This window comes from Lytechinus variegatus, chromosome 4, assembly GCF_018143015.1.
Source record: "Lytechinus variegatus isolate NC3 chromosome 4, Lvar_3.0, whole genome shotgun sequence".
NCBI classification, from domain to species: Eukaryota; Metazoa; Echinodermata; class Echinoidea; order Temnopleuroida; family Toxopneustidae; genus Lytechinus; species Lytechinus variegatus.
This window is the reverse complement of record NC_054743.1, coordinates 18,509,271-18,534,011: the sequence shown is the minus strand read 5'-3', so window position 1 is coordinate 18,534,011 and position 24,741 is coordinate 18,509,271. Positions and strand designations below refer to the sequence as shown.

The window sequence follows — 24,741 nt, the reverse complement described above, 5'->3', positions numbered from 1 at the left end:
TTTTAATGGTTCGTGATTGACTTTTTTTATTTCTATTCATGATCGGATGTGAAATAATTTGTCTTTTGATATACAAAAGGTACAGTAAAAAATATTTTTACTTTTTTGAGAAAATGACTTTTCATGGACTCAACCATTCCTTATGTAGGAATGCTGCTCGCATATGACATCACTAACCAAATAATTAAAATTCTAATAACTTTTTAATTCTTTTATGAATTTTTTTTCAAAGCATTGGCAATATTTTTAATGATTTTTTTTCAATTTTTACAATAAACTTTTGGTCAGAGTGAAATGTGTGTGTTAATTTGACTTTAAAATGTGTTCAGATTGTTTATATACACATCTAAACGATGACAATCTTTCAATATGTTCAAACTCATTATACCCCAGTCTAAGTATGTCTCATGAAAAATTGCTTATCTTGATAAAAAAAATGATTTTCTTTGTCTCTTTATCGTCTTTGGGCGTGTTGCATGAAATTGTATCGAAATATATATTTATCTTTCATTTGTGCCTTCAGCACTCTGCAGTGGAGATATGGCTCATTAAAATCACATTTACTTTCATTTTCAGGAAGACAGTATCAAAAGTATCATTGGGCATTACTTGAGCCAGATCAAAAATGATCACCCCCCCCCCCCAAAAAAAAAAAAAAAAAAAAAAATCTGATAAGACTTTAAAAAATGGTAAAGATTTGCATTTTCTTTCCACTTAAAACTTGTAATGCAATTGTCCCTTTCTGAAACAACTTTGTGAGAAATCCACCTTTTAAACCTATAAAATAACTATTTTACTGGGCAATAGATAATTCCGATTGTATATAGGCTGAAGAAGTGGTCTGATGAAATGTTTAATTTGACGCCAATGCTCTTATGTACTTTCAAATACATTCCTTAGAGAGAGAAAATACAGGGTCATTCAAAAAAATGTCTCAATTTATAAACTCAACTTTCCTTTGACCCCCAGCCTCTAATAAACCCATTCAAGAATGAATGCAAATAGACAAAGCACGCGCTGCATCTGCTCTAAACATCTTCCAACTCCAACACCACTCCACTTGGAGCAGTGTTGGCTCAGTCGGTAACGCGTCTGCCCGTCGGACCAAAGATCGTGGGTTCGAGTCCACCCCGGGCGGATGACTGAACGTAAACGTCTCTCCCACGTTTCATAGATGCAGGCTGTGTTACAATGGAAAACACTTCATCCCTCGGATAAGAGGTTAAATGGAGGCCCCATGTACAGGAGAGTCACCACCTTTGCACGTTAAGAACCCATTGCACTATTTGTATAAGAGTAGGGGGAAACCCTGGTGTAGTGGTCCACCTGCATTCCCCCAATCAGTTATATCGGGAGGAGAGACCTGCGGGTCACAGTGATTCAGTTCTCTTAGCGCCTCCCAGGCACAGGTGACGCCAAACAAATAATAATAATAATAATTAAATAAAAGTAGATAACGAACAATTGATGGTAAGGATTTAACAAACTTGTTTGCATATCAAACATCGGATCTACCAAGCACAAATGCAGTTATTGTCCTGACAAAACTGTCATAGATACTGTGCAAGACTTCGAGGCTATACATGAAGGTAAAAAAAGGTTGTAACAAAGAATTGTGACGTTTTAATGAGAATGATCCTATACTGAAAATACCTTAAAATCCAACAAAAACAAACGATATACTTGTTAAATTTTCATTGTATTTATTACATTCTCTATTCAAAGATACACAAATATATGGTCAAATTCCAGCAAAGCTCTTTGAAAATTCCACATCAAATCAGAGTGGCAAAGTGTTTTCAATGGCATAAATACATCTCAAATAACACTCATAGTGATCAGCAAGGGATTATTAAAAAGAAGTTTGTATGTGAATACATACTAATGAAAGTAATACATGTATAGTATACATGGGTCTTCTGGGTTTGAACAAGTATCTTTCTTGTAAGATATACATGGATATTTTGGTTTAAACAATTATTTTTCTTATTGATAATGGTCCATGTGACTTGGAACTGGGTGATTTAAAGAATGGGTTTCAAGTAAATTTATCATACCAAGGATGTATATATGAACACATCATACAGTTCCCAATTTGCTCTGAGTTTCCCATTAAACCATGGAGTACAACTTCTGCCCCAAGCAAAGTCACACCCACAATGTGTAACTGGAATACACACTTCATCACTATAAATTCTATAATATTCATTTACAAGGGTTTAAAGGTCAAAGGTTATGCTGCTTCCTTGATGAGGTTTGTGAGGTTCCTGACCTTTGATGCGGTAGACATGTCAACGTACTTATCGCCGACCTCCACGATCATACCTCCGATCAGTGCTGGGTCAACCTGGGAACGAAAGAAAATAACGATGAACAGGCATTAGTGTGAGACACTATGGCCCGTATTCTGAAGTCGGGTTTAACTTAAGGTTTAAAGTTGTGATGGAGAGCCAATTGGAGCACAAATCCCTTACAGTACACATTCAATTTATTAACTCATTTGACACACAAATTGTTCATAATTGTCTGGGAATGAGAACTGAAGTATTTTTCTTTGTTATGAAAACAAAATGAAACAAAATAGTACACATAAAAAATATACAATATAAACAAAATTTTGAATTTTTGGCTCCCCATAATAAGTTTAGTACAGAGTTAGACCAATATGACTAGTCGTGCCAGTTCCAGAATCCCAGACTCAGGCATATAGTCCACAATAGAATTGGATCAATGCTAGAATTTAATTTGAGAGTATACTTGGTTTTTGTTGCCTATGTTTTATCTCTCACATAAAGGTCCAATGTTGAGCTCAATTAAGGACCAATTTGGAAATGGGAAAAGGAAATTTAGAAAAGATGACAGGATAACTACATAGAGACTGGGGTAATGTAAAAAGTTCTGCAAAGTGGATTACGAATGAAAATTATGAATTAATCAAGCTACTCATTGTGGTACTACGGCTAGAATGTAAAATCTATTCCTGAGGGTAGATACAGTTGAATCTGCCTCAGCCAGACCTCTTGGGGGAATAAAATAAATCTTGACTGAGGCAAAATTCAACTAAGGGACACATTCTGAGCATAATCTTGTCAGAAAAAACTGCTTTGACTTAGGCAATTATAAGACTTATGGAAGGTCAACTTAAAAAGAGTACTTACATTGAGGTTGAGCTGCAATGATTCACCCTTCTTGACAAAAGCCTTGAGAGCTTCTTGAACCTGCTTCTGTTGACTAGAATCCAAAGCCTGCAGTGAATAGGGAAGATATATTCACAAATCAATTAACTCATTGAACCTATAAAATATGATAGAGAGTGTTGGGGCTGTGTTAACTCTGCAATGAATAGGGAAGATATATTCACCAATCAATTAACTCATTGAACCTATAAAATATGATAGTGAGTGTTGGGGCTGTGTTAACTCTGCAATGAAAAGGGAAGATATATTCACCAATCAACTCATTGAACCTATAAAATATGATAGGGAGTGTTGGGGCTGTGATAACTTGAATCTAAAGCGTTTAAGCCCGCAATTAAAAGGGAAGATATATTCACCAATCAATTACTGTAAAAGTGGAAATTTTCGCGTATTTCACGGCAAGATCGACGAGCGCGAATTTAAAAACACATGAATTTATGAGCATCTATTTTAATGCAAGTTTGAACCGCAGTTCGATTGCGTGTATCGTTGTGGCAAAGAGATTGCATAATTTGACCTTAAGAGGGCGGCATTTACAGCATTTAGTTTTTGAGAAGACGTTGGGTGATCACCCATGTTTGTTGATTGATCCCATGCACTTTGAATAGCCGTAATCCCCCAGTCTTTACCCGGTGCTGGGCTGTCCATACCAGGCCAGCATCTACATGTAGCAGCGCCACCGTTTTGCCTTCCCCGATGTCCGCCCAGCAAAGAAAAGTTGCGCTAAATTTCACAAAAGCTCATGATTATATCAAAACAATGCTGAATTATGCCACCCTAGAGCTAGAATTATGATCAGAAAATACAATTTTGTTGCTGAAATTCTGATTAAAACCATTCACAGATGGGCAAGAAGGAAGTGACTTTGTGATTGTAGAGTGTGCAGCGCGAAATTAAGAACCCGCGAATATGTTTTGAAGCCGCCAAGCGCGAAAAATTAATCCTGCGAAAATAACAGCGTTTACAGTAACTCATTGAGCCTAAAAATATGATATTGAGTGTTAGGGCTGCGTCAACTTGAACCTAAAGCTTTTAAGCCTGCAATGAATAGGCCTACAGGGAGGATATATTATTATATTCACCAATCAATTAACTCATTGAGCCTATGAAATATGATAGTGAGTGTTGGGGCTGTATTGACTCTAATCAAAAGCCTACATTGATTTGATTTGACTTTATTTTACATATTGATTTGATTTGACTTTATTTTACATATTACACAAGTACAAACAAAATTATGAAAACAATATCAGAAAACTTATGAGAATACAAATTACACAAGGCATAACACGTAGAGTGAAATGAGATTTAAGGGTGATACAGCTAACAATCAATTAACTCATTGATTGTATTAACCCTGGGAGGTGACAAATGTTTGGAAATGACATCAACGCAAGTATTCATTAATCGTAAACAAGGAAAATATTTCCGAACAACATTCCTTGAAGCCAACAAGTGATAGATTTTCATTCCAAGTTAGACCCATGAGGGTTGTTGAGACTTAGTTTTTGAATCAGCCAACATGGAGACTGAGACTAATGGATTCTTTTCACTTGGGGTTCACTTGGCCTCCATGCAGCTGGTCGAATTTTCACATAATTAGTCACCATCATGGCTAAACCCACTTAGTCTTATAAGGTTGGTCTCATCATTTGGTGTAAATTCCACTTGGTGTAACATTAATTTATTATAATGCCTAGAGAATCCACTTTATCATTACTTAAAGGGTAAGTTCACACTGAAGAAAAATTTGTTGTAAAAATAGCAGAAAAAATAGTAAAAAATATTGGTGAAGGTTTGAGGAAAATCTGTTAAAGAGTAAGAAACAAGCAGCTGCCCCATGTGTTATGTAATATAAAATGCATGAATTTCAAATTTTGTATGGTTCCTGATGACTTAATTTTGTTTTCTATTCATGATCGGGTGTGAAATGATTTGTCTATTGATATACAAAAGGAACAATAAAAAATCATTTTCAATTTTCTGAGAAAATGACATTTCACTAATTTTTTACCATTCGCTATGTAGGATTGCTGCTCGCATATGACGTCACAAATCAAATAATTTAAATTCTAATAACTTTTTAATTACTTGATGAATTTTTCTCAAACCTTCGGCAATATTTTTTTATTATTTTTCGTGCTATTTTTACAATAAACTGTTTGTCAAGATGAACTTCCCCTTTAACAATTTATCAAATGTAGAATTGGTTCATATACAGTTCATCTAATCATGCTGCTAGACCAAGTGGATATCAGACAAAATGGGTACAACCTAACTAGAAATTGGACAAAGCAATAAATGGGCAGTTGGACCAAATGTTTGGTAGACAAATTGGTTATAGATGGACTAGGATTAGACAATATGGGATGTACGGAAAGTAGACATAGTGGTTTGTAAGACCAAATGCCAATTCAGAATGATTACTCACCTTTGCCGTAGTGACATTGCAAACGATCTCTCCCCTGTGTGCAGCCATGATCTTTCTCCAAGCAACAAAGATATCCTTCACTTTGTTCAGACGTCCATTCTCTGCTAACATGCTGAAGAAGTTTACCGTGGAATCAGACATCTTCTCTCCCTTCAGTACATCAGATATAACACCTACAAAAGAAAAACAAAAAACTATGTTTAGTTTTCCCAAAAAACTCTTTAGCCACTAACTTAAAAAATACTACAGTAGAGTCTGGATGAATCAACCTTCTCAATGATGCAATTTTTCAGACCAGCTTGAGCAAAGAATGTGTTAGTTACCTCTGCAAATTGAATTTGGCCCAAGTCAACATATTTCTGTAGTCACAAGAGATTTGACTACTTATGGCATACTCACCATTATCTTTACTCACATGTATCTTTACTTGAAATGCAAGTATTTTTCAGGGCTCTTTTTTAACATTTTTTTTTTGAATTTCTCATGAAATCACGGTTGTCTGAAACTATGTTAGTTTAGTTTTAAGTCACTTCAAGCTTAATATAACACAGACTTACTGATTTTTGCCTTCTTGCTGATTGTAGGGTTGGTCATGAAGTCTGCCATAGCGGCACTCTTCTTCATTAGTGACTACAGATATCAAATAAACACAAAGAAATAAAGGTTAATGCTTACATTAATGAAGAGATTACATTTTACATACATGTACATGTAGGTCATGTTAAACAAAACATACCCAGTATCCTGCATATCCTGCATAAGCTGACTTTCCAATCGTTGAATAATTATCCAAGTCAGAGCATTCCCATCAGATCAATTAAAAAACAGTTAAGCTGTTGAAATCCTTCAATCGCACTGGCTGATAATAAATTGTGCATTTGTTATCAAATCTTTATGAAATGGGATCCACAATATGCCAAATACATGACTGTAGTATTTAGAGTTGCATAAGTTGGATAAATTTCAGTGCTCCAATGTGATTCAACTTGGGCAGATTCACCTGTATTTTCATCTGATTCTTTGATTCATACCTAACAAACCGAACACTCATGAATATCAAAACATGTATCCCTTCCCCTAGCTTTCAAAAATACTTTAAAAATAAATAAACTCTAAATAAAGTGAATAATGAGATAAATCTGATTTCATATATTAGATATAAATATGAAGTCACCTTCCGCACACGTGAAATTTTGATCAAATTGGGTTTTCACTTTTCATACACTACGAGAAAAAAAAGAAAAAAAATCTAAGATACAAGTTTGGAATAACATACCTCAACGCTGCCTAAATCTTTATCAACTTGGTCCAGGGCTTTCTGTTTGCTTGCTGCTGAGTAGAGAGCTGTAGCATAGCGACCACCAAAGCCATACACCTGGATGGGTGGCTGTAGGAATAATGAATGAAAATATCCATGTTGATGCAATCACAAAGATTAATATCACAGGAATAATTTGACTTCTCATATTCGATTAGCAATTCAGGCCGAGTGGAAGGTATGGTAGTGGATCGTATTACCGAACACTTTTCATGAATTCAATCATATCAAACACATTATTCTCATAATATTCACCAAACTTTCACCATAAATACACAATTACCTACAACATATTAATATGTAAAAATTTTGCCAAAATCGTTTATCCCTTTTACGATATCATCTTCAAATCGGAACCCTCTTCGCATGTGAAATATTTTGGTCACTTGAAAAAGGTATCGTATTACCGAACGTGTGTTTCCTATGGGAAAAGTTGAGAAAACAACAAAATCCCTGATGAGCTTTTTTTTGACCATATTATTTTTAGAATATTAAGACTTTGAATAAGTGTTTTTGACCATTTTTCGTCATCTTTCTATTCAAGTTCTCTTTGGAAGGATGTTGCAAAATTTTGAGTGTATTAAATTATTTTCTAATGCGTATGATGCGCGTGTTCGCAATACAAGGCCGGTCAGTAATACAATCACTCACTATACATGCGTTTCAACAAAGTTCTGTACATGTATCTACAGTCCTATGTAACAATCTGAATCTAACTGAAGTGTATCGCAAACTATGTCATCATGAATTCTGATAATTTTTTTTTTATTTATAGGAGGAGTGAGAGATGTCATAAGTCTCCATGAACTTACCTTCACCATTTGAGCACCCACTGATGAAGTGCTGAAATGACGAACCTGCAAAACAAAAGAAAGAAGATATACCACTGTTATTGTGAAGAAAGAAATTAAAATATACCCAGGAATCCATCCACCAAACCTGGACTTTGAATCAAACAATCATTTCTTTCAACATTTCATAATAAATCAACTCGAATTTCTTATATTCTGATAAATACATACATGTACATGTAGTATGCTATAAATCTCATCAATATCAAAACACCAAATAATAGGATGTACATGTAGGTCTATGAATTTTTTAGATCCATGATCAATGTTATTTTTAGATTTAGAAAGAAATGGTGCATGTCATGGATGACCGAGCTGTGCACTATTCAATCTGATACAGTTGACTTTACTTTGAGCCCTGTGAAATCCAATGGCAGGAAACTGAAAGGGAAATCATTTTCCAGTGTATTCCATAATCCTAACCCCCTAGATCACCAGCATCTGCAGGAATTTTGCTGGACACAACTATGACAACCAGTGGGCCATGCAAAGGCCGACCAGCACACATCGATAATGTGAGTGTTTGTACCAATGGCATAATCAAGGTCTGGAAAACCACTTCCCACCAGCAGATGGTAAAATTATGCTTGCAAAAATACAATAATCTGTCTGCATGTTTTGGCAATATGATTATTAAAATCTAAATTTTTCTTTGTGAAATGATAGACCAAAGTTAGTGAGGAGCAGCAAGAAAAATTTGACGATGGTTGCACCGTAATCATGCAATGGTATTGTCAATGGGCCAAATCACTCTGGCAAATAATCAAAACACAGCATGGTTCAATTATCTGGCCGGTGATCGCCCAAAGGATTGCACAATTGTTTTGAACACTTTTCTTTCCTAATGTTTAAATTACAAAGTTGTTTAATAAAGAATAGTGGAAAGATTACCCGGTACTGAAAAGTTACAAAGAAGTTATAAGCAGGAACAGAAGTAAGCGAGAGCTGAATAACGTCCATGTACCGTGTGGAGCGTTGTGGCCCAGTGGATTAGTCTTCGGACTTTGAAACAGAGGGTCATGGGTTCGAATCCCAGCCATGGCGTAATTTCCTTCAGCAAGAAACTGATCCACAATGTGCTGCACTCAACCCAGGTGAGGTAAATGGGTACCGGTAGGAAGTAATTCCTTAAGAAGCTGTGTGCGCTATGAACGCCTAGCTTAGCTGGGTAATATAGGAGCGCCTTGAGCACCTAACAAGGTGGATATGTGCGCAATATAAATATCCTATATTATTATTATTATTATAAATTAGTGATCCTAAAATTAACACAAAACACAACTAACAAACAAATGCAGTAACGCCTAGCTTAGCTGGGTAATATAGGAGCGCCTTGAGCACCTAACAAGGTGGATATGTGCGCAATATAAATATCCTATATTATTATTATTATTATAAATTAGTGATCCTGAAATTAACACAAAACACAACTAACAAACAAATGCAGTAAGAAAGTACAGAACAATCATAACATGTATACGATTGTATCTATATCAGTATTACTAGTATTTTTAGACTTTCTGCATTAAATGGATTTTAAATATTTTTAAAGCTTTGAAGAGTTTTGCACTGTTTAATATTTTGAGGGACTTATTCCAAATAAGGATCTTGGAGTGAAATGTAAACATAAACTTGTTTTTGTTTCATTCAAAAATCAGTTATCAATAGGAAAATCAGACACAGCAAGCTCCTCTGCTTTTGGCAGTGGGCTCATCCATCCAGTTATAATAGCTTCGGGCCATTCCAACTTAACTATGCTGATCTTGATAGAATTTGGCAAACCTTAAACTGCGGATCAGATACATTGTAGGATTACGGGGAAAATGGCTTTTAATGGGAGTCAGCGAAAAATACTTAGCAGGAACAGAAGTAAGCGAGAGCTGAATAACGTCCATGTACCGTTAATGTCAGACAGCTTGCAGCCTTCTGTTTCAAGGAGTTTTTTAACACTTTCTTTTTTTATTTCTCCTCGTACATATCCAGAAGCCACCATTAGGGGACTTGCAATGCAAAATCCCCCGTTTTATCCGATCTTAAGTACATAAACATATGGCCATTGAGTCCACTGTACAGAACGCGCTAAAACTTCGGACTCTGTATTTGGTGTGTAAATGCTAAAGCCAACGGAGTTCAGCTGAACAACCAACATTAGGTATGTTGCAAAAGCGCCCTCTAGGTGCATTCTGAATGAGGCATTGAGTGTGCTGGCTAGAATTGCAGGGCGACTGTGGAGGCATTGCTTTGTATTGTTTTTGTATGTCCAAGGAAAAGTTATTCCCCATTGCATCATTGTTTTTACGTAGTTGAATGTTTATGGCAGCTATATAGACTTGAAAAAATTCTCACTTGGTAATCTTGCGACTCTGTGTGCTACTGGAACTTTGGCCTTGCTTTCAACCTCTTGCTATTCACATTTACAGGTATCATCCCACTCTAAAATGTATTCATTCCGATAGAGCAACATTTAAACTATATTGTGGTGAAATTTGAATGAAATCTACTGACGCTAAAGATGTTTTTTATGTCCCTGTTTCGGCGGCGTCTGTTATTTTGGGGAGTGTTTTGGGGCACTTCCATGTGCAAATGCATGCGCATTGCTGTTTTCTATTAGTGCACCTTGGTCCCAGTTAAGATCACAACTTTTGGCTTAAAAAACAAAGAAATACATAAGAATTGAATAGGCGATTTATATGACCTTAAAACTGCAATAACTTTCTTATTTCTGGAGCTATTGAGATAAATGAGGTGTTAAATTAAAGGTCTTGATGAGCTCTAAATGATGCCATAAAGAAAACACCTTATTTCTGAGATTTATTTTTTTTGCAACATACCTACCAACATCACAGAGACCGAAGCTTTTGGTCTACACTAATGTCTGCAAAGACCAGGTCACTTTCATCCCATTCCATTTCCACGACTGCGAAGTGTGCCTTTTACACACAGGTACTTCCCGCTCTCCCACCATTCAAATTTGTGTTTTCTCATCGGGAAGATCGGCATGAAATCCCGGGGGGGCCAATTCCATTCACGAGTGGATACCATGCGACCATGGAGTCTCGAAAAGCACCCTAAACACGTAATTTCCATATTCTGAAAATGCACCCCTTAACAAGTATTGGCGTGTGAAACCCTATACCCTTAAGTATTGGAAACAAAACGATACTCTTGGCAAATATTCCCTGAAATGAACCCCTAAACAAGTACAGGAATGTTTTATTGTTACGGGTCCTTCGGTCGTCGGCTTTGCCTTATTTGGTTTAGTACGACCCCACCGTCTACCCCTCGCGCAAATAGGACTCTAAACACGTAGTGTTGGGCAAAAAGGACATCCTTTATAAAACATTTTAATTTTGTTTTATCATCCCCGCAAATTCGACCCTAAACACGTGATTTTCCTAGCGAAATAGATACCCTTTTTTCATTATTTTTGTGTTTTTGACACCCTTATCATGTTACGTACGTAACATGCCCTATCAATCGTGAAGAGGACATCCTTTTTACGTGTTTTTTGGTCGCGCATGGTATCAACTCGTCAATGTAACTGGCCCCCCCCCCCGGGCATGAAATTCAAAATTTCATATCATGCCATAGACCAAAAGCTTCAGTCTCTGTATTTTGGTTGTTCCGCTGAACTGCGTTGGCTCCACTCACCATACATAGACTGAAGTGGTTGGGGGTCCGTGGCTACAGACAACGTATAGTGAACTAGCGTTTTATAGATCGCGATTTAAAACTGTTTTTTGGCGAAATTTAATTATGAAATTCAGGGAAATACAAATAATTTAAGTAATTGCATAGACCGGATTTATTGATAAAAAAATCCACTGGATGATTGAGAAATCTGTCATCTAAGCCATTTTCTCCTGACCTGACGGTTTATCTTGCAAGTTGCCATCTTGAATGACGTCATTATCGTTAATGTCTCGATATATCGCGATTATAACTATTATCGTTTGTCTTCGTGAGTGTATCGTATCGTATTATTGCCTTGTAGGTGTGCTGGTGGAATGCAATATCGATATCACATTCGTACATTGTTGACGCCCTCTCCGCGTTCGTTTGTAAATATTTCATAGTTTGGCTGCCATTTTGACCTGTTTTCCTGTGTCGTACCCAACTAAACATCGGTAAAGTATAATTTTCATGCATTTTCATCTATATCGTTTAAATTTTTGTAAAATTGAATATTTAAATATTAAGAATGTTTAGTTTAAATATCCTTAGATTGTAACCTCGATGTGTAAAAGAACCTCAAACTTTGGACTCTGGTCGGACAAAGGTGCTGGGGTTATAACAAATGGGAGCCCACACGGACACTTTACCGTCGGTGAATGGGGATTACCGTAAAATGTCAGAAATTGTTGAATAAATCCCCAGAAACGACGGTTATTCCTGTCTAATCATGCCAATGACATTGAGATCGGGGTATATCGTTCCGATCGCGATATTTGGAAAAGCGGTGGGCATATTTTATTGACCTTGAATTTGATATGAGTACTATTTGCGAACAATTTCTGGTGGGGAATTTGCTCAAAAAGAGTTGAAGTCGGCCAACGGCCGGTGCGAAACTGCATTTGATCAGAAAACTTTCATCTACCTCGCCATCGGGCGCCGATCTACTTATTTGATTTGTCTGTTCTGCAAGATGTGCCTGTCTGCCTGCCGTGTGCATGCAGCTAGCAAAAAGTGCTGCACTCATCTGGCCACAACAAGCCACACAGTCACAGCAACTAGTCTAGAGTAGAGAGTCACGGACAGCACTGGCAGTGACAGTGTGGCACTGGCCATAGACCTTATCGCAAATAGCGTCTGTCGCGTGAGGGCGTCTGTCATCGCAGAGGATCACGGGATGCGAAAGGGGCAAACGCAGAATCGGGTTTTGGGAAGCCATACAACGCCATATGTTTTGTGCAGTGTCACTCAAAATCCAGGCTTTTTTAAAAGTCTGATTTCTTCGTATTTAAATTACTTTGGATACTTGAATGTGGATTTATAGAACAATCTATGTATCATGATTGCCCAGTGAAAGTATGAACTCAATACTCACCATATTTTCGAAGTTTTATGGGGCTAAACTTGGGAAGATTTTGTGGGAAAAGTGAGATGGTGATTGCGGGTCAATTAATGCCGATCGACTTTAGAAAAGAGCACGTCGGCGATCCCAATTAGATAGCAAATTTTTCCATTAAAGAATATTCATGAGAATCATAATGTAGACCATATATCCATATAATTTAGCTATATAGTTTTGTTATTTTGGGGCAAATATAGAAACGGTCCTCCTTTGCAACTCGGGCTCTTTAGTTTGATCATACAAGCTCTATATAGGGGTGAGACAAATCTAAAGTATATCAAAAATAAGCTATATATATATATATATATATATATATATATATACATAATGAAGGACATATAAAAATGACATGCAGAATAAATAAATCCCTGAATTTGAAACATCCCTCCAACTCTCTGTAATTTTATTTTGTCTGAAACTTAGTAGATGATGGATATTTCTTTCATATTATATTCCATTCTTTTGATAAAAAAATCTTATTTCAACATTTACATCTTCAATTTATTTCATATCGCATTCATTCAGATCACCTTCCTCATTAATTTTCTTTTTGTATCTTATTTTTCTCTCAATATATTTTCATCTATTCTCATTTTTTATTTTCTTTTTTTTTTCTCATTATTTCATTCATTATTTTGTCTAAGCATGCCAATGATTAAACTTCAGAATGTCCGACCACGATCCTGAATAATATGCAACTATTATGTAGCCTACTGTGGAGAGAAAAAGAAAACACAGCTCGGTTTTTAGGCCTACTAAATAAAATCATGATTGAGATAATTATTTATGAAACATGTATTCTTGACTATCGATTGATATTACAAACATACTAACTAGAATAAAGTAATCAAATGTACTGCAGTTTGTTTTATTGATCATCATTTTATTTTTGCTTGGAATTAGGGACCAGTTTCCTCCACTGCCTCGCCGACGTACAGTGTCCCCGGGCCGAGAGTGCATGCCCACTGTCCGTCCATGCACAGCAGCTGCGCAGCTCAAAACACGCACAGACAGTGCGCGAAAATGAAAGAAAATTATACTTTTCTTCATAAAATCTGTGGTAATTCTTGCAGCTATAGATAGCACATCTATCTCTGCCACCCATGATTAAGATAGGCAGGACAACAAGAATTTCAAAATGTGTTTGTTGTCCCCAAGAATGATATCAAAAAATTTCTTAATATCTAATTTGTCATGTGAAACCACTTAAAACTTACGTAAAATTCATTTAAACTGCAAAAAAGAGCAATTTCATAGCACCAACATGGGTCGAAAAAGTCATAGACATCGCGGGTCCCTGTTAACGCACTGTCCTTACTATCGATAGTTTAAAACGATCACGATGTGCTCGCTAAATGCGCGCGCCCGTCGGCGTCTGCTAGCCGTCCTCTGCTGTGACTCTCAAATAGCCCCGCATGTGCGATTTTTAGTCAGATCGTCCCATATGCTGTTTTTCATGTTAGTACATAGATGCGTGCGCGTTTTTTGCGGACGCAGATCATGTACCCATCTCCGTCGTCTGCTATGGCTCTCTATATCAGTCCCAACTTGTGAAATGTGTTTTTCTGGTGTATTTTCATTTGGTCTACATGCAGTTTGCCCACTTGTTATTTGGTCTAATGCCAAATGGGCTAAACCCATTTGGTCAACTAAATTGCCATTTGGTCTACACTTGGTCTAATTCTCATTTAGTGAAATGTCCAGTTGGTCTAATTTCAGCATAACCTACATAATTATATATTTTTTACTTTGTCAAATACTGGTACATAAAATTGGCTTTATATCATGCAGTTCCACATTGTAAATATGTATATTCATTTGGTTCACATGCAATTTGCCCACTTCTCATTTAGTCTAATGCCGAATGGGCTAAACCCATTTGGTCTACACTTGGTCTAATTCTCATTTTGTGAAATGTCCAGTTGGTCTAATTTCAGCACAACCTAGGCTACTTAATTATATTTTTTAACTTATATACATATATTTTAGTCTTTATACATATACCAAATGGGCTTGACCCATTTGGTTTAAAAAAAATTCTAATTGCCATTTGGTCTACACTTTGTCTAATTTACATTTGGTCTACACTACACTTGATCTAATTTTGAGTCCAGTCCAGGGTCTAATTTCAACATGACCTACATCATTATGATTTTATACTTTGTGAAATATATATTTTTTTCTTTATATAATTTCATTTCTCCTTATAGTTTTAGCATTGGTTTCCAAATAAATAATACTTGAACAGTGGCATAATCATGATAATGGAGCCAAAAGTTTTGAAAGGTGTATCGGGTAAATTTATAAAGTTGCAAGCAGAAGCAAACAACAAAAAAATGTTGAAGCGGGGGGGGGGCGGTGTTAATTAATTTCCTTTTAATAGTCTGGTCAGTTAGCGAAATTATGTGGACACGGTGGACAAAAGCGTGATTTTTTCTCCAGACCTTTATTTATGTATAAGAATTAAGAATTGGGTATGCTCCAAAAAATCTGGCTGCAGGAACAGTGAAAAAATGGGTGAAAATGTCAGAATTTATGAGTTCAGATTTGTCTGATATATAGACTATTGCTGGTGCAAAACTCAGTAGCAGTGCATTATTTTGCATTGGATTAGTTCTTGAATTCAGACCCTTTTTGAACAGATCTTCTGTTTGTCCTTGCATCTCAATGCACCAAATATTTAAAGCAGATGCTAAACAAGCCGAAGGGTGACGGTGGAGGGGGTTGAATGTTGGTGTGTATGTACATATTTTGGTCTTGGGGGGAAGATTTGCAAGACACATTTTTTGCATGTGTTGGAAATTGTGTTGCCATGGTAACAGTGTATTATTGCAAAAATGAGGTAAAAATCTTGCAGTTAGAACCACTTCCTCTGTTTTTAAACGATTCTCATGAAATTTGGCACACACTTTGGTCTTGAGGTGAAGATGTCTAAGACACACTTTTGTGTGTCTTTCAGAAATCTTGTTGCCATGGTAACAACATATTATATGGTCAAAATTGAGAAAAAACTTACAATTCAAACTGCTTCATCAGTTTTCAATCAATTTTCATGAAATTTGGCACACACATTGGTATTGAAGTAAAGATCATGTACTAGGCACTTTTTATGTGTGCTTCAGAAACTGTGTTGTCATGGTAACAAAATATCATATGGCAAAATTTAGGTAAAAAACTTGCAATTTGAACAACTTCATCAGTTTTGAACCAATTCTCTTGAAATTTGGCTCACACATTGACCTTGGGCTAAAGATGTGCAAGAACCTTTTTTTTTGCATTTGTCAGAGAGTGCATTACCAGGGTAGCCACATATGATAGCCAGAAATGTAGGAAAATTTATTGTGGATCAAACTTCTCCCCCTGTTTTTAGTCAGTGCTTATAAAAAATGGAAGAAATATTCATCTTGGGGGAAAGATTCATATTAAATTCTAAATGTCTTCTCTGCATTAAAATGTGGGGGTATTAATCACCTTCATTAATATTTCAGGGTTTGGGGGGAAGGGGCAGGATTAGTCCTTTAAATCTGACATCAAAGAAGGTTAAAGGCAGTGGCCATTAGAAACATAAAAATGATAAACACTCTTAAAAAACGCATCCCCTTAAGGACATATAGGCTGGAGGTACACTGGGTGAATATGAAACCTTCCGCTGAAGCAGCGGAGTTCCAACACTGGCAAGCAATACAAAATGTGTACCCCTTCTACTTTCAACAGCTGATTTTCCAAACCTTAGTTCCACCTCCCCAAGATGTGCACCCCTCCCCATACCACTTTTAGTTCTACTTCCCCATGCTCAAACCAGTCTACACCTTTGTTCCTCAGGGGTCAATGCATTTTTAAAGCTAGATATTACTCTTTTTTGGGGGGGGTCTTTGGAAAATGGCCTCATAAAAATTACAGTTAAAGGATTATGACTAGGAACTTAACCCCCCCCCCCCCCCGAAAAAATAGGGGGCTGATATACTTTTTAGCAGAAAATGCCCCCCACCCCTCAAAGGTAAGAAGAGTCCTTTGCACTTCAGACCATTCATTTGAAGATTAATGCATTCTGATTTGATAAAAAAATTGTTTACAGTACCCAATTTTCCATTGTTTATTTATATTCTCCTACTCAGTCTTTTATTCATATTCATATTCCGTTCCTACTCTTTCTTTTTAACTTTCACATCACTCTTAATTTTGAGCTTCACCATGCCATCTCCTGTTTCCTGTCTCTCTCTAAGTATATTTTTTCTGACATATTTTAAAGTGTACCTTTAATCATGCAACTAATTATAGAAATATAAATATATACAAAAATCTACTTGTTTTAGAAATTCACTTGCAATCCACGACTCAGTAACATACCATATCAAAAATATACCTATGTGCACAATAGATTTTAGCCTTATATTTTCTTTCATTTAATTTTTTCAGTATATTTCTGTGACAGCCCCTGCTTCATGCTTCAAATTAAACATTGATTAATTGGACACCGGAAACATTATTTTTTTCAAAGCAGAATGTTTGAGGCTTTAAATTAATATGCTGAAGTGTAAAGGATTCCCCCCCTTTTTTTTGGGGGGGGGGTTAAGTTCCTAGTCGTTATAATTTCCTTTTACTCTTTATGTGGCAATTTTCTAAAGCCCCCCCCCCCCAATAAAAAATGTAAGGGTTTTTTTTTAAGAGTGTTTAAGTTCCTCATGGTCATGGCCTTTAACCTTCTATATTTTTATGTTGTCAGTTTTTAAGGACCTTCTCCGCCCCCCCCCCCCCCCCAAAAAGCCTATAAATATTATTGAAGGTGAGTAATATATATATGACATTATAAAGGGGAATCAAACCCAAATAAACACTTGTTTTTAGAGGAAAAAAATAAAAATCAGACAAGTTTATAGGTCAAAGTTTGAACAATATCGGACAAACCATAACAAAGTTGTGAACATATTAAAGTTATAAACATTGGTAATCACTATACCCATGAAGACTTCAAATTGACCGCATTTGTGATGTCATAGTGATGTAAGAAGGCAAGGACCACTCTTCCATGTACTGGAATAATTAATTAGCTAAAATTTCTTTTTTTTTCAAAAGTTTTACTTCAAATTATATCTTTCTTTCATGAGGACATAAAACATACTACCGGGTTTATATTACGGCCCCAATGGAATAGGGATTTAGGAAAAAACCAAAAATCCTGATAACTAAGTACTAGTCTTATGGGAACGTTGTCCTTGCGGCCTCACCCCTTGTCATAATTTACTTACCCAGTTGCAAATTTGAATTCTACATATACAAATAGCCTTAGGGATCTTAATTTTATAGCAGCCATAGCTTTATTTTGCTTGTCCGATTTCTTTAAAACTTTGACCATTCTTATTTTTCTCCTTTTCCATGCACACAACATTATGACCAATTAGGCTTGATTCCCTTTTAATACTGAATGTGAATCTTTACCCAACATGAATATTTGTGTCAACTTTTATGAGCACAGGCTGAAAACTGAGAAGTAGACTGATCCACAATGAGTTTTCCCCATATTTCTGGCTAAATGTGGTTACCAAGGCAATGCACTCTCTGACAAAGGTTTACCTCAAGGCCAATGTGTGAGCCATATAATTATTTCACGAGAATTGGTTCAAAACAACAACAACAAAAAACTGATGAAAAAAGTAGTTCAAATTGCAAGATTTTTACCTAAATTTTGCCATATAATATATGTTGTTCCCATGGCAACACGATTTTGGAAACACACACAAAAAGTGCCTCGTACATCTTTACTTCAATACCAATGTGTGTGCCAAATTTCATGAAAATTGATTGAAAACTGATGAAACAGTTTGAATTGTAAGGTTTTTTTCCCCAATTTTCACCAGATAATATGTTGTTGCCATGGCAACAAGATTTCTAAAAGACACACAAATATAAGTCTTGGACACCTTCACCTCAAGATCAATGTGTGTGCCAAATCTCATGAGAATTGGATGAAAACAGAGGAAGTAGTTCCAACTGCAAGATTTTTACCTTATTTTTGCAATGGTACACTGTTACCATGGCAACACAATTTCCAACACATGCAAAAAATGTGTCTTGCAAATCTTTCCCCCAAGACCAAAATATGTACATACACACCAACATTCAACCCCCTCCACCGTCACCCTTCGGCTTGTTTAGCATCTGCTTTAAATATTTGGTGCATTGAGATGCAAGGACAAACAGAAGATCTATTAAAAAAGGGTCTGAATTCAAGAACTAATCCAATGCAAAATAATGCACTGCTATTGAGTTTTGCACCAGCGCTAGTCTATATATCAGACAAATCTGAACTCATAAATTCTGACATTTTCACCCATTTTTTCACTGTTCCTGCAGCCAGATTTTTTGGAGCATACCCCATTCTTAATTCTTATACATAAATACAGGTCTGGAGAAAAAATCATGCTTTTGTCCACCGTGTCCACAAGTAGGGCATTTTTGACGCTAACAGACCAGACTATATTTTCCAATGCCAGATCAATCTTTGTTTTTGCTTGCTAAATTTTTTTAAAAATATTATGTTCTGTTCTATCTACAATTTTTACTAATGATCCTTTTTTTACTTATTTTTTTTCAGACACATTCGCACCCGAACCGACTCTACAAGGGAAGAGAAGGAATTATTGAACCCCTTGAGAATATACAGGTCAAGGGCTGTAATAGTATACAGGGGCACTTCCTGGGAGTTTAATTTCATTTTAATTATGTGTTTTCACAGGATTTTTTTAAGGATATCTAACATTGCAGTGAAAATTATTGCCCCTGCTGATAGTTTTTCAGCTGTGCATGCCCCTCCTTAATTTCAGTGAATAAGGTATGGCACTGCCCTCTATGATTCATTTTGAATATTAATGGGCTCCAAAATGCAGTAATTTATAAATGATAGCATAATCTTATTTTGATAAAGCATTTTACTTAACGGGGGGGGGGGGGGTGAATTTGACTACTAAACCAGCCCCCCCCCCTGGTAAATTTTAAATTTTTGGAAATAAAATAAATAGATATAGTTATTGAAAAAAAAGCATATATAAAATAGATATATTATTGCATATCAGAATATTATTTTTCCTGATGTTTTCTCAATAACTCTAAGCTGTTATTGATGAATTCTTTCTTGAAACAAAAATAAGCAATTTATCCAAACATGTCAGTTTCATTTTGTAGACATATGCATTGAATTTACCAATTCAGAATATAAGGTATGCAATCTTTCATAAATGTTGATTTTTATCACTGGTGGATCAGGGGGAGGGCACATCTAGCTCAACCCCCCCCCCCCCCTTTGAGAGCTACAGTCAAGATGTAATGAAAATACGCAATTTTCATCAAAGAATGCCCCCCCCCCCCCCGTAAGGCCCTTTTTGCTTGACAAATTTTCATCCTGAAAATGTGCCCCCCCCCCAGCCCAGGATAAATCCTGGATCCACCACCCCTGGTTTTGATTAAGTTTACATGTATTTTCATTTTGAAAAAAAAAAAATTCCTAGAGATTTATAAACAGCATGATTTACACTGAGCATTTCATACACTTTGTGCAGAAGAAATATTATCTTGAGAAATTTGGTTATTAAATTATGGAAGATATCTTTTGGAAATGAAATTACTTTATTGCAGTTATGTCTTACATTGTATTGTCATTTTACTTGATAGAAATTCATTATTTTTTATAACCATGACAGTGTTATAAATTCATATTTGCTAAATTGTAATAATCATTTTGATGTTCCTTCATCTTCATGAAAGTATGAATTCTAGTCATCTGCTTCAGTCTGCCCAATGAAATGGTTACAAAGGGCCTAAGCATCCCTTGTCATTTTTCAATAATTAGTTAAGTCAGTAGTCAAGTAAGGGGTCAGACAGTTTGGCCGTATTATATTTGTTTAATTGTCTTACTAGTGTCAATTTACTAAACTTTTTCTGCTTGTGATTGAACCACCAAATTGCCAGATAGTACCATTTTGTTGGGCAGACATTAATATTGACTAGAGGACTTACTTTCCAAACCAACCTAAAGATAATATGATACTTCATGTATTACAGGGGTATATTGCCTCCATTCCATTGTTGGGATGTATGCTATGGGCTGGGTAATATCATCTAACTTGTCCTGGAATAATCATTCTCTATAACAAGTTCACAGACAAACGGAGATTCCACTTCAGCAACTCTCAGTTGAACATCAACATTCCTGGCATTGGTGGGGGAAGCCAAAAATTTTAGGGGGAACCGCCAAAATCTTTTGACCCCCCCCCCCGAAAAAAAAAAGATAGTGACCAAATAATATCTTGGGGGGACACAGGAAACAAAATTGAAAATTGACAAGGCAAAAAAAATTTAAAAAAAAGGTTATCAACAAAAAATTGAGGGGGATGGAATCGTCCCCTCCCCACCTCAAATTTAGGGGGATACTCCCCCCCCCACTTCCGCCGCCTATGATTCCTGGTGCTTGGAGATCTGCGAAAGGCATGCTATAACATCCACTTAAGTTCCATTTCCTTTCATGTTTTTTCCTCTTCTTAGTGAGCATCTCCAAGTGTTCATATTTTTTTCAGTGTCCTTTTTTAGATTTATCAAACTCAGTTTTATTACCTGATAAAATTCTATCCCAAGAATTGAACACTTTGATCAAATTTGGAAGTTCAACTTAATGTAACTGACAATATATAACTGAAAATAGAAAATAAAAGGCAAAATAATAATTATGAGAAAAATAATAAAGAAAAACAGTTACTCAAATCAAATTCACTCAAAACCATACACTAATGTACTCTCCTCAAAAATCAGTTCTCACTTTTAGGTATTGATCATTCATTCAGTCAATAAAATAATAAAAACAGAGACAGGAGGTCCTCCTCAAAATAAACACAAACACAGAGTCTCACATACACACTACACATTAAGAGTAAAATCAGTTTGTATCTTTCGTGGGATTGTTTTTTATGTAAATCTGGATTCTTCTTGTTAGTAGGGCCTTAGGTCACTCTGACTTGAACTTAAAACTTCCAATCTCAAGAAGGCAAGATATCTCAGTAGATAGTCATTGTCAAGATGTTTAGGAGTTCAATCTGGAGGTGAGGTTATTCATGATGGCATCTGATATTCTGGCAGAAAGAATGAGAAATAAAAAAGTGCATAAATACAATTATTTATTTTTTCAATGCAAATTAAATAAACGAGTCATTCAAGATAGTATTTATTTTTTAGAGGGGGGGGTGATGGCATATTTTAGTCCAAATTATTTTTATCTTCATTTTTTTCCACTTTGTATTACCATTTATTCAAAAATTGCAATAAACATATTAATATATAAATGAGTTTTAATCTAGTTGGCAAAAGAAAAACCAGGCAGCGGCGGCAGTGCAAAGAAAATGCCAGTAAAAGGCAGTAAAGCACTGTGTCTGAGTGACTGACACCACGGCACTGACAGTGAGGTGAATGTTCATTTTCCAGTGCATGCACATTATTGCCCCATCATATTCACTCGTTTTCAGAAAATATTTAGTTATTCCTCATATGACCATGATTATCTCCTTCATGTCATTACTCTGGTGTTTATTCATGATTTTAAATTCAGGAAATCATTTAGCAAACAAAGAAAACAAAGCATTTCTTGACTGTGATTCCGTGTGATTCAAGTTCTATTTCATTTCTGTGTATCACACGTACGCACGTACGTGACGTAATCTTGATCTCTAATCTGCTAATTGTTATGTTAATTAATCATCCCGTGCGCGCGATTAAAATGGCTCGAAATTCGACCAAATTCAAGGGCAGCTCAGCTTGTAAACCTCACTGAGAAGGGCTTCCACAGCCCTTGCGATTCCCCGCGCTGCAATTTAACTGCAAGACACAGAAAGGAAATCAATTCAAGTTTCACAATCAACGGAAAATCCAGAACACTTCGAGACCCATTTTGCAAGAAATACAACTAAATAAGGTAAGAATTGAGAGCAACTCACGACACTTTTGACTTACCGAGACTTTCATGGTTATTTTTGGAAGATTTCATGGAATTTGGGGCACGAAAATGACTTCGGTAGCTCGCGAAAGTCCTATGCATTACGATGACATATTTTTCATCGCACGGGAGGACAATCACAAAGAGAAAATATCATATTCATCCGCGCTGACAGGGGCTTAATTTGACGATATCGCATCGCTATGCGATTTCACTCATTGACAAGCGGACGAAACTTACGTACAAATTTTGAGCACTTCCGCGACAGCGCCATCTAGTGACTACGGCCGTGCCTAATTAAGAAGAAAAGTGATGTTAGACTCTGGAACAAATATGACGAGGCGCTTACTGGAAGTTAGCAAAATGTTGGCTGCGGGCGTCGATCGTATTTTGATACACTATGGAAATCGTACACTTTATTGTCGGCTGCTTGCGCTCGCATGGTTGCATCCGGACAACAGCGGCGCTATTGCCCCCTTTGCGATCCCATGATCCTTTGCGTGAATCTATTTGCGATAAGGTCTATGGCCGCGATGGCCACCATGGCCACTGCGACTGCTCGACTGCCACACGCCGAAAACAGACACTGTTTATATGATACACACTCATTTGCATGGGAAATATATATCATTATTTACAAAAATCAATACTTTATCGTTTCCTTCCAAAATTATATCAAAGATTACACAAATAAATGTCAAAAATAATCGTATCTTACCAAAGGTAGACATCTCCTGGCGGCCATGATGAATATTTTACTGGACACGGATAAACGAGAGAGGGCAGTGCATAATTTTGCATTCACAGAGATACGAACTGATGATCGATTGAGCAGAGATTGCCTTTTTTTAGGGGGGATGGGCATAAACATATACAACACTCTGCAAAATGGAATCTCGCAATCACTTGCGGATGCAGGGCACTTTCGGCCAATGCCCCTCCCCTTTGAGAGCCATATTAAAAATTTGATCCCCTCTCCTTTAAAGTGAGGCCCTTTTTTCTTTCTTTCTTTCTTTATTATTTTTTTTTTCTTTCACCCTTAACAGGTGCATTTATTTTCCAACAAAAATCTCACATTCGGTTACAAAGCCATATAACATTCTACAAATACAGTTTCAACGTTTCAGGCAAATTGTACATTTTTCGTTTTCTTTTCCCTTTTCACAAGAGCATTATTGTTATCAATTCGTATTTTAAGTTCCTTCAAAAAAGTAAACCACAATCTTTTCTTCCTTTGATCTGTTCCCTTTTCGTTCCTCAGAATCAACATTTTGTATATGCTCCAGAAAGCAATAGACATAATATCATCAATACTTTTTTCTTGAAAAATTATCAAAAAAAGTATTAATGTCAAAGCAAAGTTCTACGTTATAAACATTCTTAACCATCATAAACAGATTATCGAAAAAAGGAATGTTCATTTTGCATTTCAACAAAACATGAAGTAAGTCTTCTGTGCAATTACAAGCTTCACACTTGTCAGAATTGCTAAGCTGCCATAAAAACAACATCCTTCTAGTAGGAATCAAGTTATACAGCATTTTGAAATTAAACTGTTTCAATTTGTTTTCTTTTGTATTTTCTAGATTTCTTTGAAAGATATTTTTCCAATTTATGTAATCATCAGTTAAGTTTGTCCAGTATGATGGACCATCACTACTTCTTTCATATGTTAATAAGATATGATAAAACAATTTACTGGAACAAAACTTCATTTCTTTTTCTTTTTGACGCACTGGTATTTTTGGAATTTCTAACAAACTGGTTTCCTTTATATTATTCATCCAAACTTTCGGTACTGCCTTTTGTAATTTGGAATAATCAAATAGGACTCTCGCCTTTGTTTTTTCAGCATGAAAGTTTTCTTTCAATTTTGAAAGAGATATAAATTTACCTT

General features: G+C 36.1%; 1 protein-coding gene across 1 annotated transcript; it reads right to left on the bottom strand.

Moving 5' to 3' along the window:
• Nucleotides 1-1,686: 1,686 nt before the first annotated feature.
• On the bottom strand, nucleotides 1,687-23,603 carry LOC121413555 (ATP synthase subunit O, mitochondrial-like). The gene is made up of 7 exons (XM_041606413.1): nucleotides 23,563-23,603; nucleotides 7,759-7,803; nucleotides 6,905-7,015; nucleotides 6,186-6,258; nucleotides 5,629-5,801; nucleotides 3,159-3,245; nucleotides 1,687-2,347 (listed from the first exon to the last, which is right to left on the bottom strand). Exons 1-7 carry the CDS (start codon nucleotides 23,587-23,589, stop codon nucleotides 2,234-2,236), a joined length of 630 nt encoding a protein of 209 aa, XP_041462347.1. The 5' UTR covers nucleotides 23,590-23,603; the 3' UTR covers nucleotides 1,687-2,233.
• Between the last annotated feature and the right edge of the window lie 1,138 nt (nucleotides 23,604-24,741).